Source organism: Lutjanus erythropterus, chromosome 13 (genome assembly GCF_056507025.1).
Source record: "Lutjanus erythropterus isolate fLutEry1 chromosome 13, fLutEry1.hap2, whole genome shotgun sequence".
NCBI classification, from domain to species: Eukaryota; Metazoa; Chordata; class Actinopteri; order Lutjaniformes; family Lutjanidae; genus Lutjanus; species Lutjanus erythropterus.
Genome location: NC_139329.1, coordinates 39,171,649 through 39,191,675, shown reverse-complemented (window position 1 = coordinate 39,191,675; position 20,027 = coordinate 39,171,649). Strand labels below are relative to the sequence as shown.

General features: G+C 41.1%; 1 protein-coding gene across 1 annotated transcript; it reads right to left on the bottom strand.

Moving 5' to 3' along the window:
* On the bottom strand, window positions 1–19,804 carry rpgrip1l (RPGRIP1 like). The gene is made up of 26 exons (XM_084733726.1): window positions 19,695–19,804; window positions 17,845–17,940; window positions 16,784–16,928; window positions 15,615–15,937; window positions 15,117–15,216; window positions 14,736–14,879; window positions 14,189–14,294; window positions 13,467–13,613; window positions 12,775–12,848; window positions 11,907–12,046; window positions 11,046–11,152; window positions 10,736–10,786; window positions 10,421–10,588; window positions 10,002–10,119; window positions 8,802–9,254; window positions 8,282–8,427; window positions 7,748–8,099; window positions 6,872–7,125; window positions 5,997–6,098; window positions 5,806–5,877; window positions 5,572–5,716; window positions 4,407–4,504; window positions 3,243–3,429; window positions 2,646–2,730; window positions 2,128–2,264; window positions 1–2,029 (listed from the first exon to the last, which is right to left on the bottom strand). The coding sequence occupies exons 2-26, from the start codon at window positions 17,930–17,932 to the stop codon at window positions 1,902–1,904; spliced, it is 3,870 nt and encodes a 1,289-aa protein (XP_084589852.1). The 5' UTR covers window positions 17,933–17,940; window positions 19,695–19,804; the 3' UTR covers window positions 1–1,901.
* Window positions 19,805–20,027: the final 223 nt, after the last annotated feature.

Sequence of the window (20,027 nt, the reverse complement as noted above, 5' to 3'; positions counted from 1 at the left end):
AAAAAGAACTCTTTATTAAAGCCCAATACAAAACATAATAGAATAAATCTCAAATTGAAGGCACTTGTTTCTCTCCTATAAACAATATTGTGTTGTAACTGCAGGTTTCCTCAGCAGGATCAACACACTCACACGATTAAAGTGTACAAACACAAACCTGCTGCTGAGCTGCAGTAAATATTACATGAACAGTTGTGGACTCACTAACAAGTCCCTTCTGCCTAAACAAAACATGAAATCACTGCAGTGAATCAACACAAACTCAACATTATTTTTTACATTCAGAAACAAAATGATTACAGCAGACAGCATCACAACAAACTTTTACACACTTTCAAACACAGTAAAGTGAAGATACAGTTACATATTAAATAAGATCATTTACATTCAACTTGTTGTCCAAAGTGTACCTCAGTAGATTTGTATAAAAAAAAATCTTAGGATGACTTACTTCTCTTAATATAATAACTTAGTTAATAATAGTTTCTCTTTTTTGCATCACATTGACAGAAACTGGCTGCCATATGATGAGTGAATGTATTTCATTGTGAAACACAGGACAGGAAAACACTGTATGCCACTCTCTCTGAACCAACCAAACTCCACTGAAAAAATCTGTAATTTAATCTAACAGAACACAGGAGTTGTTGGTCTACTGCTGCCTCCATCTGTTTGTTTGTTTGTGTTATTGTGTGACCTCAGTGTGTTAAAATGTTCAGAGTCACAAAGTCACACAGCAACATAAACAAACTGACACATCAAGGCAGCAGCAACTCCTGACGTCTGTGAGGTAAAATTACCCATTTTATCAGTGGAGTTTGGTTGGTGTGCAGAGAGTGATATTAAAACAGTGGTTTCCTATCAGATAAGTCTGTCTGACAGCGAGGTAAAGTGGTGAAAATATTAGCTAGGTACTTAGCAAGCTAATGATATAATGTTAGCAGTTGGTCTGTGTAGCTAATGTTGTCGGTTTGTATGTGTAGTGAACGTTAGCAGTTGCTCTGTGTGTAAAGTTGGTGGCTGGCTTGTGTAGCTAACATTAGCAGTCACCTAATCCAAGTGTCACAATATTAAAGTAACTTAATTACATTACTTTTGGATTACCTCTAACATTAGTGGGGGATCTGTGAAGCTAACATTAGCTACCGTTAGCAGTTGGTCTGTCTAGGTAAAATTAGCGATTGTCTATGTAGCCATGTGTAGCTCATGTTGGCGGTTGTTTTATAAGCTAACATTAGCGGTTGGTCTGTGTCGCTAACATTTGCAGTTGTTGTGTACAGGTTACTTTAGCAGTTGATCTGTCTATGCTGTTTGTTTCAGTCAATGTCTTAGGCAACAAAATCAGCTTTGAGATTCAGTCTGGTTGATACTGGTTCTATTGAAACTGCTGCCATATTAGCATCAGCATTCAGTACAAAACCATACGAGTCAAAAGATTTTGTCATAAATTACTTTTTGTTTGTTTATCACCTTGTTTTCATCGGGGAAAAAATGATGAAAAAACTATGATGAAAATTATTAGTCAATGAAATTTACACCGTCTCAGAATGACGGTAGAAGGCAGCTTAATGTCTGATACCAGCTCGTTTTGCTGCCCTCAGAATTCTGGGAACTGTAGTATAAAACCACATCTGGTGTTAGCACCAGGAAGTCGCCAAAACAACCAGGACTGAACTCTTTATAAACAGAAGATTTATTATAAACAATGAAACGTGAGCTCACAGTGAGACGTGACCAACAACACGTCAACATGAAGCAGCGCCACCTACAGTCAGAACCTGCTCACTGTTCAGCTCCTCCGTCCATCCTGAAGCTCTCTGATCAAATCTGCACTCTGACACACACACACACACACACACACACACACACACACACACAGGTCATGTGTGTGTGTTGCTGCTTCATGAGGAGACAGGGGCTCTCTCCTCGTCCTCGTCTTCGTCCTCCATGATGTCGCGTAGAGCCTCCAGTCCCTCCACAGAGACAGTCAGACTGCCGACCAGCTCGCTGCTGTCCTCCACGTCCACCACTACAGGAGACAAACACACACTCGTATACACTGCCTCTGTGTGTGTGTGTGTGTGTGTGTGTGTGTGTGTGTGTGTGTGTGTGTGTGTGTGTGTGTACCATCCAGGCTGGTCTCTGTCAGGTCTCGTTGTCTCTCCAGGATTTCAGGGATTCTCAGGAAGGCCACGCCCACATCCTCACACTCCCTCTCCTGCTCCTCCTCCTCTGGAGGCTCGCTGACCACCGTGAACCGGATTCTGACAACACACACGCACACACACACACACGCGCACACACACACACACACACACACACACACACACACACACACACACACACAGACACACAGACATCATGCAGTTGGTCTATGTAGCTAACATTTTTGCTTTTTAGTATCCTAATTACATAATCCTGATATATGTAATCTGTTACTCTCCAAGCCTGAGTATCAGTTATGAAATCTGTTATTTTTATGTGCAGGTTTCTGTGTGTGTATAAATACTTATATGTTTGTTTGTTTGGTTTTTATTTTTATGTTTATTAGTTTTGTATTTTAAGTTGTGGTTGTTTTTAAATGTGAAACATAAACTGACATTATTTAATATTTCAGTGTCTTTCAGTCCATCATGTGTCCTCACCTCTCCATCTGAGGGTTTCGTCCCTGCAGGACTCCCTTCAGCAGCTGCCGCCTCGCCCTGTTCTTCTCAGCATCTATGGGAAAGACTGCCACACACACACACACACACACACACACACACACACACACACACACACACACACACACAGAACTTCTTTGTAAAACACATGGAAAACAATCAATGATGGAATTTCCCCTCAAAATCCCCAAAACAATATTTAGTGCTGCTGCAAAAACATTAAATGAAACTAACAGAGGACAGGGTTTTATGCAACTTTTCCACACATTTGACTAATCATCATAACTTTCCCAGTTCCAGTCTGTTCTCCAAACATCATACAGGCACATTACTGAAAAGAAAACAATTTTCATCATGCAAAGGTTTAGCTTCTTTGTGGAACCCCCACCAGGAGCACTTCTTCATTTACACATATCACATATTTTGTTAGAATATTTGTAAAGATAATTTTCTAATCCTGTAATCCTTTCTGGTAAGGTTACTTAGAACACCCAAGAACGTGGCTTTGATGAATCAGTTTTTTAAAATGGCGTCCTGCGATGTTAATAACAGGTTCATAGAGCAGTATTATGTCCTGACCTTTGCTGTAGTTGTAGTTGATGCTCTTGCCCCGGGGGGGTTTGGGCAGAGACAGTGGCGTCTCCTCAGTGGGCAGGTCCAGGAGAGAGTACTCTACAAACAGACGCACCACGCTGCTGTCCCGCGCCACCCGACACTCCGGCCTCAGACTGAGAGACAGAACCTCCACCCGCAGCCGCTCTGACAGCTGAACACCAACACACACACACACACACACACACACACACACACACACACACACACACACACACACACACACACACACACACATTAAAAAAATCAACAAGACACAAAAGACGTAACAAGACAAAAAGCAAAATAAAAAACAACATAAAGATGTAAAAAGGCCAAAACCTTCTTGTTGAGTTGATCAAATGATCAGCAATCATCAAATCAAACTGACAAAACAACACTGATATTTTTATCTCTTTTCAGATGTTAAACAGACCAATCAATCGATTATTGGATTATTAGAGATAATTGGCAGATTAACGTAGTTTTCTTGTTATTTGCAGTCTGACGGTCAGTCAGTGTCGGCTGTTGATTGGTTGGACTTTATTGTGTTTATCCTGCATTTCTTCTGCTTATTCTGCATTTTTTAATGTGCCTTTTCTGTTAATTCAGCATTTTTTTGTTTTTTTCTGTTTATTCTGTATTTATTCTGCATTTTTCCGTTTGTTTTGTTTTTTGTCTGTTTTCTACATTTATTATTGTGTTTATTCTGTTAATTATTTGTAATTTTTTCTGTTTATTCTGTTTCATTGTTTATTCTGTGTTCATTCTTATTTTGTTTATTCTGTTTATTCTGTGTTCATTCTTATTTTGTTTATTCTGTTTATTTTGTCTTTTTTTCTGTGTTTATTTTGTTTATTCTGTTTATTTTGTGTTCATTCTGTGTTATTTTGTGTAACAACAGCAGAGAATCAGAAATAACCCTCCGCCTTCAGACCAGCAGTCAGAAACAACTTCCTGCTCACTTGCGGAATAAAATCGAAGTGAAGCTCAACAAAAACAAAACAGCTTCACAAATCAAATCTCCACAATCACAACCCGCGTGCAGCTGTGTAACAACACAACACAACAGAACGCCTGCGTCTGATCCGACCCGTCCGAGGTCTCGTCTCAGGTGTGTGGAAGGTAAACAGAGGCGAGGCGTTCACTGACCTTCCTCCCCGCTGCCTGGCCATGAACAATGCAGTCATCGCTGTCTGACTGAGTCGATTCACTCTGATCCTGTTCGGCTGCTGCGGCCTCCTCAACATCTGGAGCAGGAGGGGAGACACACACGGGAGTGAGATACATCACTGGTACCACAGAAGAAGAACAACAGCTCAGCAAAGGCATCGTCTCCTCAGCAGCTCGTGAGGAAGACGTCTGCGCTCATTAACATTGATGAAGGCACTTTAAAGATGATCGACAACCACATGCAGCATTTATGTCTGTTCTGCTCAGCAGGCGTCTAAAGAAAACAAAAACGTTTGCACCTTCAAGGCAGAGAGGAGGGATTAAAGACCCGGCGTCATTAAAAACACGTGTTTTCTCTCCACGGTGTGAATCCAAACATTAGAAACACGCTGTCGAGGTTTGTAAACAGAGAATTCAATAAAAAAATCTGAAAACTTTGGTCAACACAAAAACAAAAACACATTCAGCTCTAACTACTTCTTCTTTCACTGTTTCCTCTTTTTTGGACTAAAGGTTGAGGATTTTTTCACCCTAAAACTAAAAGAAAATAACAGTTTCATACACATAACATATAAATAAATGAGGTGATTCACCATAAAAACCCCACAAAAATAAATAAACAAAATGAAAAAGCATGATTTTTCTCAAATCATATCATCTTTATATATTCCCACTCTTCTCTGTTGTGACGATGTGATCTCATTATTCCCTCGACTAAAACCAATAAGAATAAAAATGTTAGTTATCACAAATCAATTAATTGCCATTAAGAATTTAACAGATGAAAAGGTGTATTAATCAGTAATTAGGTCTATTTGTTCCACGTATTTGGAACTATTTCTCAAGTCTTTCCTGTAACATTTATTTTCATTATCAATTAATCTGCCGATCATTTGATCTATTAATCAATTACTTGTTTGGGCCATAAAATGTCAGAAAATTGTGAAAAATGTCTCTCAGTTTGTCTTGTTTTGTCCACGACTCAAATATGTGCTACATCTTTTCACAGTTTTTTATTTGTACGTCTTTTTGTCTCGTTACGTTTTTTTGCTGAATGTTCCTGTCAGTCATTTCAGAGGGAATAATGACATCATCTCACACTACAGATGTTTCTAATAATCAATATGAATCGATATGTCCTCACCTTCTGTGATTTCTTCAGAGATTTCAGAGTCGTCTGAGTAGGACTGAGAGCTGGCTGCTACCAGCTGTCCTTCAGAGAAGTGAGACTCTTCTTCCTCCTCTTCGTCTTCTTCTGTGGTGCTTCGAGCAGCTGGAGTCAAAACTCGCTGTTTGAAGAAGTCACAGAACAGTTCTTCTTCAGCAGAGTTTAAACAGTAGGAGTGAAGCAGAACACAAAGTTTGGCTGCACGGTTACCTTGACAACAGGTGATGATGATGCTGATGATGATGTCATCTCTCTCACACCTGCCGAGCTCCTGTCCTCCACCTGACACACAAACATCCAGTTCAGAACAGCTGAACCACATTTCCACTCGTGTGTCTGTTGTTTTCTGAAAACTGCAGGTGTCATGATCAACGATCAGCTGTGCAGGTGAATCCTCTCACCTGTTCTGTGGAGTCTGCAGCTGTGGGATCCACAAATGTGACTTTTTTGGCCGTCAGTCCCTCCTTCACCTGTGTTTTATATCTGAGCTTCGGCAGCGGAGCCTGATGACGACAAAACATTCAGATTCAAGAGCTTAAAGAGTTATTTCTGTAGTCCAATCAATATTACTTAGGTTTTTTTAATATACTAAAGTAGAATGTGCATATTTTATATGCTTCTATTATCCTAATTTCTATATATGTATTTATTTTTCTATTCTTGAATGATAGCATCTGTAACATGAAGAATTTCCCCCTGGGGATCAACTCAGTAGTTATGATTCTTAATTATTAGTTTATTTCTGACAACATTAGTGTTTTGTGCTAACTAATGTTTTTTATGCTTACAGGTTAATTTTTTAATGCTAACATTAGCTTTTTTATGTTAATGTAATGTATTTTGATGGAGTTTTGAGCCACTGGTGTGGCAGATAGCCATCCCAGATTTACTTGCCAAACAGAAAATCTACCTAGCGGTTAGCACTTGGCGGATGTTAATTTCGGATTCTGTTGCTTCGGCTCATCTGATCGACATTTATAAAGACCACCAATCAAACTACTGTGAACAAATATCGGCCGGTAACAGTCGGTGTGCGATCAATCAGAGAACCTTTAACAAATTCTTCCCATGTTCCAATGAAAACTGAAACTAATCAAAACTAATTAAAAAATACATAATTAATAACTCTGATCCAGATATTAGCTGTAAATTAATTTGAATGTATCTCTGTCTGACTGACTTTATGTAAAATCATGACATTTCTAGAACTGTATGTTCTGTGAGAACCCACATGAATGAAGTCGTCTGTGGACTGTTGTTTACTGCTCAGACTCACCTTTGACGTAGTGACCTCAGGCAGAGACGTGGACTCCTCCTCCTGCAGCATCTCTTCGACGTCTCTGTCCTTCTGCTTGTCGTCCACGCTGTGAGGTTCCTGGGTCTGCTCGCTCGTTTCCTCCTCTGGGATGAACTCTGGCTCTTCAGCAGTCGTCATGGAGCCTGATGGAGGGAAGTAGGAGAACTTCCATTTCAGCGTCACTTCAATACGACCGGCGGGGAGTCCAGAGGGGTCGGTGAGCTCGAACACACCTGGGGGACAAACAGAGGAGAGACGACCGCATTCAGGAGTTCTGTTTTACTTTTTAAAGTTAAATTAAATGTTTGATGGAAATAAAACAAACAATGACTGTCCAGTTCGTTGATAATCAAAGCGCAAAGTCAAGACAAACATCATCATCATCAGTCCTACAGATCCTGACAAATGTCCTCAGTTATATTTAGTAAAAATGGGGAATATTAGCAGGATGATCATTTTTAAACACATTCTTGAAGATATACGATCATGTACAGTGTTCACACATTAAAACACGTCAGAGTCTCAACACCATTCTGCTCTGAGAGAAACCAGCTAATCTGACAGTTGATACTGGATTATCTCTGGAAAAATGTTTAACTCTCAACTTCTAACTAATGAAATATTTACAGGTAAGAACAGCTGCTAACGTTAGCTACACAAAACAACCGCTAATGTTAGCTACACAGACCAACCGCTAATGTTAGCTACACAGACCAACCGCTAATGTTAGCTACACAGACCAACCGCTAATGTTAGCTACACAGACCAACCGCTAATGTTAGCTACACAGACCAACCGCTAATGTTAGCTACAAAGAAGAAGGATCAGGAGGTTCCAGCAGAGTAGAACCCTCACCACTGATGTCCTTGTCCTGGGTCAGGGACAGCAGAGGGACTCTGGTCTTCCCCATGTACTGGTCCATCTGCTCCTCTTTGTAGTCGAACACGTAGAACTGAAGCACCTCAGACTTCAGGTACTGGTCCAGATCTACGTCCACAGGGACAGAGTAGGACTTGAGGTCGTTGAAGTCGGGGTTGCAGCAGTCGTGGACGGTGGCGGTCGGGTAGTCGGGGAAGTCGGAGAACTTGTAGACCACGTAGGGGCTCGGCTGCTCGGAACCTGTGGACGGAAGGTCTCTGCAGCGCCGTACTGTGATGCGGAGCTCATTCCTGTTGCTGCTGTCATCATGGCGGCCAGACGGCGGCAGCTGAAAAAATCAAAGGTTGATGTCAAGGTCACAGAGATGCTCCTGGGTGATGTCTGAGGTCCTAACAATTTAGTGTGAGGTTCTGGTGCAGTGTGTACCTGCAGTGTGTGTGGTTCCTGCAGTGCCTGTGGTTCCGGTGCAGTGTGTACCTGCAGTGCGTGTGTTTCCGGTGCAGTGTGTACCTGCAGTGCGTGTGTTTCCGGTGCAGTGTGGATGTAGCCAACAGCCGTCACTTTCTCCTGATACAGACGGAGCGTCTCTGTCATGGGGACCCTCAGTCTCAGCCAGTAATCCACAGAGCCGAAGGAGCGCAGCTCATCAGACGTACCTGAGGAACAGTATGAAATGTCATTTATTTACTGTTTATTTTGGTTTTAAATGCCTCTGTTGTTATTCTTTCTGTTCTGTTTTTAATGTAATGTGTGTTTTTCAGTGTATTTTCAGTAATTTTGAATACAGTTTTGAGGTACTTCACTTTACTTGGTTCCAGGTTCAAGACAAGTTTTCCCAAAAACATTTTTAAAAGTGAGACTAAATACATTAACTTTACTAAACTTAGATTTAATAATCCAATCAATTCTTCAGATGTGTCAAAATTACATTTAAGACTTTTTAAGGCCTAAAATTCAGATTATTGGATTTGAGGAGTTTTAAGACCGTGTGGACACCCTGTGACTGTCAGTCTGCTGTGATGTCACTCACCGACCAGCGGCACGCTCCCATGAACTTTCCCATCCTGCTCCAGGAGCTGCCGCAGTGGAAGCTGACTGGTGGCCAGTGTCCTCCAGTCCAACCCCAGCGCCTGGTGCAGCTCCACGGTGATGCAGCGTCTGTGGAGGTAGTCCAGGAAGCGCTCGTCCACCCTCACCACGTACTTGGATGTGTAGCCGTACGTCGGTTTGTGTCCCGTCACCACCGGCGTGGAGTGCAGCTCGAACAGGTAGAAGGAGTAGGTGCAGAAGGTGGAGGGTTCAGTGTCTCCCAGGAGCTCCAGTGCGGACGGAGACAGCGTGGCTCCGACTATCTGAAGCTCCAGGACGTTCTCGCCGCGCTGCAGGTGAAGAGTTTCATCAAACTCGTCTGTCTCATCTTCATCATGCGCGTCTGGTTTGAAGACGTAGGTTTTGGTGCCGTAGGCGATGTCTCTGAGCTGAGCTGAGGGACAACAGACACAGTCAGAGACGAGCTGACAGGGAAGCATTCAGCAGCTAAAGACACTGAGTCTCTCCTGGATGATGTCATCACCAACACGCAGTCAGACTGGGCGCTGTGGTCTGAAATTTCCTTTTAATTTATTTCATTTATAAAGGACAACACACATTATGCTCAAAAAGTTTATATGACATCAAACACAGCTGCAGTGTTCAAACACTCACACTGAAACAGAATATTCTGCCTCCTTTCCCAAACTTTACAAATTAAACTCAAGTTTCTCAACTCATCCAGACAAAAGAAGACAGCGTACATAAAAAACAATTTACTAAAAAGTACATCGCTTATCATTCAAATGAAATATGTATTTTATATCGTTAGCCTTTTAGCCTGCTAAAATGTACACTGGATTGTTACAGCGCCACCTTGAGGTCAATCAGTGTCTTTTTTTGCCTGAGTAGTGGGAGGAATTTGCAACTTGTCTGCAAATTTTTGTGGATTTTCATTTCATTTTATTTATTAGGACACACATTAATCAATATTTCTGTGCCAGTGTTAGCCGGCGCTAACTTTGTTTTAAAACCTGTAAAACTATAAATATTCACAGATGAAAACAACAACAGCAACAAAACTAGAATTCTCAAGACAGAGCAGAAGCCATACAGGGCAAACTGTTCTGCAGCGTGTGTGTGTGTGTGTGTGTGTGTGTGTGTGTGTGTGTGTGTTGATGTGAGGTGAATAATTAATTACCTTCCAGTTTCTTGATCTTTGCTGCCCTCGTGTCCAACAGCTGAGCCTGTCGCTGCAGCTTCTGCTCGTGTTTGACTTTGTCACTGTCCATCTTCTTCATCACAGCCTCCAGCTCCGCCTCATCATCAGGAGAAGAAACAAACAAACAAACACACACACAGACACACACAGACACACACACACACACACACACACACACACACACACACACACACACACACACACACACACACACACACAGACAGACAGAGTTCTGTTACGCTTTATCAGGTCACATGACTGCTGACAGTCAGTCAGAGAATAGGGCTGAAAGATTTTGATAAAACGTCTGATTGTGATTATTTTGACTGATATTGTGTGTGTGTATAATGTAATAATAAACATGTTATTAACGCAGTCAGGTGACGTCGTCCTCTCACCTTGTAGTCTCTGCAGATCTTGCTCTCCATGCTGAGGAGGTTTCTGGTTTTCTGCAGCTCCTGGATGGTTTCTGCGTGAGCGGCTCGCAGCTCTGTGACGCTGTTCGCTCCATCCTCCTCCACCTCCTTCAGGAAGCACAGCTCTCCGTTCTTCTGGGACTTTTGTCTCTGTGGGGGACAAATTTTAGGGAGACGCAGTGGGAAGACGAATCTGTTATCAGCAGAGGAAGCAGCTTCGTCATCAAAGTATGAACACAACCAGAAAACACAGTAACACAGTCATTTAATTAAAGTGGCTGTTTCTTTTCCACTGACCTTGATGAGCAGCAGAGCCTCGGTGAGTTCAGCCACGTCGTACTCGTTCTCCTTTAAAGAACACAACATGAGAACGTTACATATTTCAGATACAGTGAAACTAACAGGAAACTAACTGGTTAACAGCAAATAATAAAATTAAAAAACATTACATTAAAAATAACGCTAAAAATTGAGCTACAACGTTCTTGTTGTGGTGTTTTCTGTTATGACTGTGTGTATCCAATCAGAGCTGTACAGCACCGTCACTCAGATCAGTCCAGCCGTCCAATCAGGTTTTTCCTCTGCAGCGTTCAGTTTAAAATCTCACCCTGCTGTAGAATTTCAGACGACCACTGAGCTCCTCCAGCTGCTGCTTCTGTTCCAGGAACTGGATCTGAAGTTTCTTATTTTCTTCTGTCAGCTTCTCGCTCGTCTCTGAACAAACAAACAAACAAACAAACATCCGTTAAATCATAATACACATATTATTCATGTATATTAATTTGTTTATTTCTTTCTTTCTTCTTCTTATTATTTTTCTCCGCTAAAAGTGTTTTTGCGCAGCAGAAACTGTAAGATAAAAATTCTTGTCAGATGGGTTGAAAATTCCACCCAATTCTCAGGCAACAAAAACACTCACTGACCTGAAGGTGGCGCTGTAATGACTAAGTTTACGTTTTCACAATTATCTTGAGAACAGCTTGGCGTACACTAAAAGTTCTTTCACCATTTTAAGCGTTTAATTTATCTGAATCTTTTCTGATTTAGGTTTCTGCTTTAAAAATGTCAACTTTCGTGTCTTTTTCTCTCTCAGATCCCTGAGCCAATCAGAGTCAGTGTAGTTAAAGTTAGGATGTTAGGGTGTTTATATCTTGTCATTGGATTCGTACAAAAATCATTTAGCACGATCTCGGGTCAGGACTCAGTTGAGGCATGAATTTTGACTGACTTATTACAACAAAACTAAATTTCTATGTATTTCACGCTCTAAAAATCAGCCGTACGTCCTGCAGAGCTGAGATTTAAACAGCACATCTGCTGAACTGTGACAAAACTTTATTTCAATTCAAGTCAAACGTGCATCATTCTGTATTTTTATACACATGAAAAATCAAAAATCAATGATCTTGACTGTAGACGGTTGATATCGATGTTTCCAGGTGTGTTCAGAGCGTGAAGGTAAATGTACCTCTCTCTGCCTTGACTTTGTCGAGGATTTCATTTTTGTCGACGAGGTCGGCCTTCAGCGCCGTCTCCAGCTGGACGATCTGTAACTTCAGCTGCTGCTCCTGGATCTGCCATTTCTGCTGCAGAGACACATCGAAGGCGCTGGAAACACAAACATACAAAAAAAAAATAATACACAAACGATTCATCACAGTGAAATTTAAATCTGAACTGCAGATAGAAAACACACACGTGTAACAGCCCCGAGCAGCACTTCAGCTCAGCATGTCACATGATCTGTGTCGGGTGCTGTGGGACTGAGGTTAGACTCCGCCCATCATACACCTGTGTAACAGCTTTACAGGCCCAGTATGTCAGGTTTATGGGGATTTATTGTCAGAATATGTCAGAAATGTAATATAATATTCATCACCATATTTTAATTAGTGTAGCATCAGCTGGAAAGTTCTGTGAATAGTTGTGTTTTCATTTCATCAGAGATCCCTTTATATCGATCAGTCAAATAAATGATTAAATGTCGTCACCTTCACCTGTCGGCCCCACAAATTCTTTTTGACTCAGTGTGTCGGCTCAGAACAGCAGAGTTTGCAGCTGCTTGAAGTTGTGTATGGATTCATGAAGCGCTCGTCTTTAGTCTAGTGGCTGAACGACGTATAAAGATTTCATTTCCTATGAAATCTCTAAAAAGTTCCCTTGTTATTTTTTCTTACTTAAAAGCGTTTTTTATGATGCAGTATAATCAGGACATGTTGGATGCTGTGAAAGGAGACGTGAACAGTAAAATAAAGCAGATAAATAACATTACAAACAGCGACACAGAGAGGAAACTGAAGTTCAAACTACAGAGATTCAGTTAGTTAGTTGTTTACCTGTTGAGCAGTTTTTCATTGTTCTCCTTCAGCAGGTCTCTCTCCTGCTCCAGCTCACTGATTCGCTCCTGTAGCTGCAAAAAAATAAAAAAATACATGGAGACAAGACGAGAAATGAGTCTGTCCTCGATGATCTGGTGGACTCAAACATGAGGCATTAAATTAAAATCAGTGTTTTTCCACGATGAAGCATGAAGACGATTCAGACAGAAGTCAAAGGTTTTATTTATGTGATGTTCTGTGATGTGAAACCAGCTGAATGTACATGAACATGTCAGGTTGCAATTGTTGTAATTACCATCAAGTTCTGTCTTAGTCATTATTATTTCTCTTTACACCTCCATGCATCGACAGGGGCGTGAGGGTCGGTGAAACGGGGACGGGGGAAAAATATCAAGATATTGAGGGACAATTTCTCTCACTGTTGTTAAGTTTGTATACTTTTGTACAAAGAATATTCCTTCCAAAAAAATATTACTGAAAAAACAAAAACAAAAAAAAAGCTACCAGCTTATGAAAGTTGAAACGCTGCTGGTGTAAATCTCCCAGCTGAGAGGATCGGACTCCTGTCGTGTGTGGGGACGGGGTCATCAGCGCTGTAACCTACGTCACTGCTGTTTCAACTTAAAAATCCTGGATAGAAACGATGGAGGACGACCCCACGAGGACCCCGAGCGTAGCACAGCGCTCACCTGCTCCATCTTTATCCTGGTCATGTTGGAGTTCTGCAGCTGTTTCTCCACCTCCAAACTCTTCAGCCGCTCGTCTTTCAGCTGAGCCGACAGCTCGTCCACCTTCACCATGGCTGCGTCGTGACTGACCTTCAGACTCCTCTGACTCTGAAAGACACACGGCAACTTTTCATCAAAAACGTCCTGAAGCAGCCGTCCCCGACCCTTTTTCCTTGGAGCCCCCCACTCGTATCAAACAAAAGCTGAGACGTAACAAGACAAAAATTACACAGCAAGCAAAAAAGTGGGCGTGTCAACCACCATCTACTGAAGGTGATACTATGGATAAATACTTCATACAGACCTCAGTACTGTATGCATTTAACTACCAAATCGTGATCCAATAAAAACATATCTGTGACCCACTTTAGGCCCCAGCCCAAGGTTTGAGAAATGTTGGTATTAATTATTTGTAAAAAAAAAAAAAAAAGAAGAAGAAAGAAAGAAAGAAAAAAAGGAAGAAAGAAAGAAAGAAAATTACAGAATTATGGTGGAATTATCCTTAAATGTCTTTTCTCTGAATGTGATTGAGACGATTGTGACAATCGGTGAATATAACCTCCTCTGACTTCCTGTTTGATCATCTTATTCATCACATGATGCTGAGAACACGACCGTCATTGTTGTCTCGGGTATTGATCAGTGATTACTGGACTGATGACGAGGCTGTAACAGCGTCTCACCTCCTGCAGTTGCAGAAATCGTCCCTCCAGCTCTGTGACGGCGTTGGACCTGTCGGCCAGCTGCTTCTGCAGTTTGATCATCGTCACGTTGCTGTTGACATGTGACCTGAGGGACCAACAACACGCCGGCGTTACAGCAGAGCGTTCATGTGTGTTTGTTTACACAGCAGATACATGTGTGGAGGCTCCATCCTCCGTCTGCACGATCAATACTTCTGATCGGATCAACACGGATACACAGAGAGAAGAGTGTGTGTGTGTGTGTGTGTGTGTGTGTGTGTGTGTGTGTGTGTGTGTGTGTGTGTGTGTGTGTGTGTGTGTTACAGCCGACAGTGTGTCACAATTCAAATATGATCAAAAATCGATCGAAATGAGCTTTGAAGACTCAGTACTTCTACTTTTACTGAAGTATCTGTACGTACGGTCGTCTGCGTGCTCCGTTTCGTTCGGCCCTGTTCTTCAGCTGACAGGACTCTGACAGGGTTAATTCATGTGTTGAGCTCTAGAAGTTACTGGTTTCACTGGTTTTGTCTCTCTACCGTCTCACCTGAGGTTGGACGTCTGCTGCTGTCGGACCTGCAGGAGTCTCTCCTCGTACTCTGCCTCCTTCTTCTTCAGCTCGTCCCGCAGCAGCTCGGCGGCTTCCTCCATCTCCTCAATGTGGCTCCGCTGCAGCTCGATCACATTCTCCCTGAGAAACAAAGAACGATTTAAATATCTGAACTTACTACTGATGTGGACAATTCTGTAGTTTCCTCTGAGACTTTTTTTCTTTCTGGCATCAACAGTGAGTCCAGGGAGACACAAGACAAGCCACAGGAAACATTTAGAGAATTTAGACCAACAACAGGGCTAAACTAAAGTTAAAATGTAAATGCTGATTGGCCCGTTTAACCGTGCTGCGTTGGTCTGACGGACGGACACTCACAGGTTACGGATCTCGGCCCTCGCCTCCTCCAGCAGGTTGTGTCCAAATCGAGGTAAGAGGCCGGGCGGAGGTCTCCCAGCTCCCTCCAAACTCCTGCTGCCTGCAGGACACAAAACACACTTTGTTCACAGAGTAAGCAAAGAACGTCAGTACACTGTTTTTATATTCCAAGAGCTTATCTAGAACATACAAAAGGGGTTCCAATGAGAAACTTTTATATTCCAAAGGTTTAATCTAGAACCCACAAAGAGGTTCTACTAGGAATCTTTTAATAGTTCAGAGGTTTAATCGACAACCTGCCAAGGGGGAAGGGGGAACACACTCAGGGGATTCTACCTAGAACCCTCTTACATTGTGGTACAAAAAGTCACTGACAAGCCCTTGGCAAAAGAGTTCATCCTTGAAGAACTCTTTCTTCTAAGAACCTTTATTTCTCAGAGCACAGAACAATGTTCTGTGTTCTCCTGTCTTGTTCACATATAAAGACCTGTGACATACTCTTTGGTCGAGCCGGAGAAGGCGAGGACGCATCATCTCGCAGCTTCTTTAACCCCGAGTTGACTCGTGATTGGACGTGGCCGTAGGGCGTCGGCCTCCTGCTCTGTGAGTTGATGAGCTGCTGCTTGGCCACCAGGAGGCGCTGCTTCAGTCCCTCGTTCTCCGTCTGCAGCCGGCGCACTTTCTCCTGGAGCTCCTCCATCATCTCCTCCATCTCCACGTCACGCACCCTAGAGACCGCCGCACCGCCCGCCGCACTGCCCGCCGCCAGCTGCTCCATACGACCTCGATCCTTCACCAGCCTCAGCAGCTTCGTGCCCAGCCTGAGGGGGAGGAGGAGGAGGAGGAGGAGGAGGAGGAGGAGGAGGAGGAGGAGGAGGAGGAGGATTAAAGTTTAGAATTACAGATGAAGAAAAGTCATAATTTCAGTGTCTGCAGGTGAAAGAGACACGGTTCATAGAGGTTGGTCTGTGAGGCTAATGTTAGCGGTTGGTCTGCGAGGCTAATGTTAGCGGTTGGTCTGCGTAGCTAACGTTAGCTGGTTTCACTCTGACCAGAGTCGTGTTGTGTGAACACAGCAGCTGGTAGTTTATCGTTCTTTATTTTATTTTCTTCTGCTAATAATCCCGATTGTTACTAAATGTAACTGTAATCTGAGTATGTCTTATTTCATTGTACTGTAGTGGAATATAGTTACCTTTTTTCATATCTAATTAAGTAGTCTTATCTCTCATGTAATCTGTTACTCCCTAAGCCTGCGTACGAGTGTGATCATAAAAATCTGTTATATTTCAAATCTTTATTTGACAATACATTCATTACATTTTACTTGATTGATGAAATGCTTAACAAATGATTAGTCGATTATTGATTAATCGTTATGATCCCTCGAGACAAACACATGTGGCTCATCAGATCCATCAAATTTTCTTAAACCAATTTTTTTCAGAATAAAAATATATAAAGTATCCACAACTGAAGACGTTTTCACACCTAAAGAAGATCATTCCTTCTCGTTTCAAAACTTTAAGTCAACTTAATTAAACTTAATTAAATTTTTATTTTATTGTAAAACATAAAAATGTGTTCTATTTCAAATAATGATGCTGTTCATATAATAATGGAAATATGTAGAAATCAGGCCTGTGTGTGTGTGTGTGCGCACACACTTCTTGATCTTGTCGTCCTGTGTGTGAATGTGCTGTTTGAGGTGCAGAGTTTCCTCATGGAGGCGCAGGAACCGGTCCTCCAGCTCCTCCCTGGACACCCGTGAGATGTCCTGTCGCGTCCGAGCATTCTGATACGCTGACAATTCTGTGACCATAAAAAAACAAAAGAAGAGGAAGAAAAAAAACACAATCATGTTCACCTGACAGGTCGCTGAAATAAAGTGCAACTGGGGCTGCAGTCAATCACAATGTGACCCAGTGCAACATCCAAATCACAGAACTAAATCACTATTTATTATGAAAAAGGAAAGATGTGTGAGAAAACATCATAATAATGAAGTCCTGTAGTGCTGCAGGGAGGTTCTGACCTACAAACATTGTTCTTTAGATGATTTAATTTTTATGATTTATTTGGCTCAGACCCCAACAAAGGTTACATCATCACAATTTTTTTCAGTAAAAATGAAAACTAATGCTAAAATAATCATTCCCACTAATCATCTGGAAATTTCGGACAAAATAATCGATAATAATAATGATGAATATGACTTTTTTTTTTTACCTTATCATGCGGCCCTAACTGCAACTCTACAATTAAAACGTTTTCAAACAGAAACTCAATGAACATTCATGAGAGCTGAGAAAGACAACAGAATGAGACAAACTAAGTAAAAAAACTGTTCATACAGCACACAGTGATTCTGTTCTTGTATTTTATTTCTGTACAGCACTTTGGTCCACTGCGGTTGCTTATAAAGTGCTTTACAAATAAAGTTGGATTGGATTGGATTGGATTGGATTATCTATTTAACGTGATGTTATCTCAAGTTTCTACGCAGCAAAAAGCACATCACATAGAAAGAACAACACATATTTTATATATATGTTCCATATTTGAATCCAGAATACAGCAGTTGGTTGGAAACCAAATGAATCAGGTCTGTCTAACAGCTTCTAACAGCCCAGATCATCATTTCATAAAGAAATATGATCAAAATGAAGAGGAACACACTGAACACACATGTAGTAATGTGAGTTGTAAGGACAGCAGTGTCACAGACCTTGTGGACCTGCTGTCAGTCGGGACAGATTTACTGTGATGTCTTTGACTGGCACATCTGCTGCCGTCTCATCCAGGACAGTGGACATGTTTCAGTCTGAAAATGAAAAGACACATCAACTGAAATGAGCAAAATCTAAGGCAGAATCACAGTTATCCCTGTACTTTTCCTTCCTGTTCACTTCTGGCCTGATGTCAAAGGAAAAAAGACACTCCAAAGACGAAAAAGCGTATAATAAAATCTGACTTGACCAAACGTCAAGGGGAGAATAAAGCTCTGAATCTGTCAGAAAAATAAACCTATTAGAGCTGAATGATTTTAGAAAAATCTCTAATTGGGATTATTTTTTACTGACATTGCAATTGTGATATGACGATTTGTGCTATTAGAAAGTTTTTTATTTTTTTTATGAAGAAAATTGTCCAAATTCTTTAATATCAGCTTCTTAAATGTGAATATTTTTGGTTTCTTTGCTCCTCTCTGTCAGCAGACAAAATATGTTTGAGCTGTGGGTTTAAAACAAGACAGTGGAGGATGGCATCTTGGACATTGGGAAATACTGATCAACAATTTTCAGCATTTTATGACATTTTATGGACTAAACAACTAATAGATTAATTGAGAAAATGATTGATGATAGCCTACATAACTTAACACCTGATCGATAAATTGAAATTTTATCAAAATTGCCTGTGTCTTGCTACAATTTTCAAATTGCAGCAAGAGCAAACTTTTTTAAAGGCAAAATGTGTAACAAAATACCATTTTAAATGGAATATTATGGTGCTGCAGAGATGAGTTAATTGTTTGGGTTCATTTTACAGTTTATCAGCTGTTACTGTTATGCATTGAAAATAATCTGAGTAAAATCTGTGTAAAATAAGTAACTTAGTCAGGGTTCGTCAGTTTACTCAGTGACAGAAAACGGGTGGAAAACACTTTGACTGCTTGTATATACGGATCCTATTTTTATATTTCCTCTGTAACATTTTTCATATTTCCTCTTCCTCCTATATTTTTTATTGATCCTTCTTTATATTTTTGCTATTCACTTTGCTGCTGTAACACCGTCCAGTTGTGGGACTAGCAGATATAATGCTGGGAGAAAAAGTTACTCCAAACTCCATTTAAAAATTTATTAAATGAAAACTAATGTTCCTGTTGTGATAAAATGACACAAGACAGAACGAGATTTAAGACTTCTTACTGACCGCTTATATCCTCTTATATATTCGGCATCCATACAACACACCAAGAGCACTTCATTCTAATATCACCTAAAATTTCATTGCGAAAGTTTCCCCTGATGCCGCTGCGATCACCGCGTTTTAAAACGGGACCGATAAGAGACGAACTGTATCTAAAATGTGACATTTCACTGAAATACGTGCTGCTGCTGGTGTTGGATGTGTGCCGAACTGAAAAGAGACATGTCATGATTATTCTGTGATTTAAACCACATGTGTGAACGTACAGGTAACGTTAGACTGACAGGTGAGCAAGAAAAACAGACAAAGTTTAAATGCAGTCTGGCGTCACATCCTCCGCACAGATTTAAAAATATATGAAGGATAAATACAATAATTCACGTCTGGACGGATGTAAATCTATCACCGACAGAGACAAAAACTCTGATGTTTTGTGGTTGTTGTAACCTAACGTTTTTTTTTCAGAATAAATCTCAAACGAGCGCTAAGTTTACGTTAGCTGCGTTAGCTCCGTTAGCTACATTAGCTCCGCTAAACGCTAAGCTGTTAGCTCACTCTTTTCATCAAGAGGAGTTGTTATGGTAGTGATATATTTTACAAAACATTTCCTCATCCTAACGCTACTTTTCAAACATTTCATACCTTTTACAACGACTTCATTCACTCCAGAGTAACGGTTGCTACTGAAAACATCAGTTCATGTCGCTATGATGCAACCACGCATGCGCGGCGTGAGGAGATTTGTGGGAAACGTAGTTTTCTTAACTTAAAACTTATTTGGTGCTTTTACTTTCTTGCACTGTTCCGCAGAATACCTGGGATTTCACACGAACAGTGAAAATTAGATGCTGCAATCACTGTCCAGCATTTATTAGCAGTATTTCATCATCTAGACTTCCACAACCCAAAGTAAATCTTCAACAAGATCTGCGTAAACATTCTTTTTTAAAAAAGGAAGGGAAAGAAAGAAAAAGG

What these genes read in the sequence shown, in the direction of transcription:
- rpgrip1l (XM_084733726.1), bottom strand. Translation starts at nt 17,932, where the DNA reads ATGTCCACTGTCCTGGATGAGACGGCAGCAGATGTGCCAGTCAAAGAC. An exon ending in CAAAGTCAAGGCAGAGAGAG is followed by an intron (nt 11,153 to 11,906) that starts GTACATTTACCT and finishes TTGTTTGTTCAG; the next exon opens with AGACGAGCGAGAAGCTGACA. An exon ending in GACAGAGACCAGCCTGGATG is followed by an intron (nt 2,030 to 2,127) that starts GTACACACACAC and finishes TGTCTCCTGTAG; the next exon opens with TGGTGGACGTGGAGGACAGC.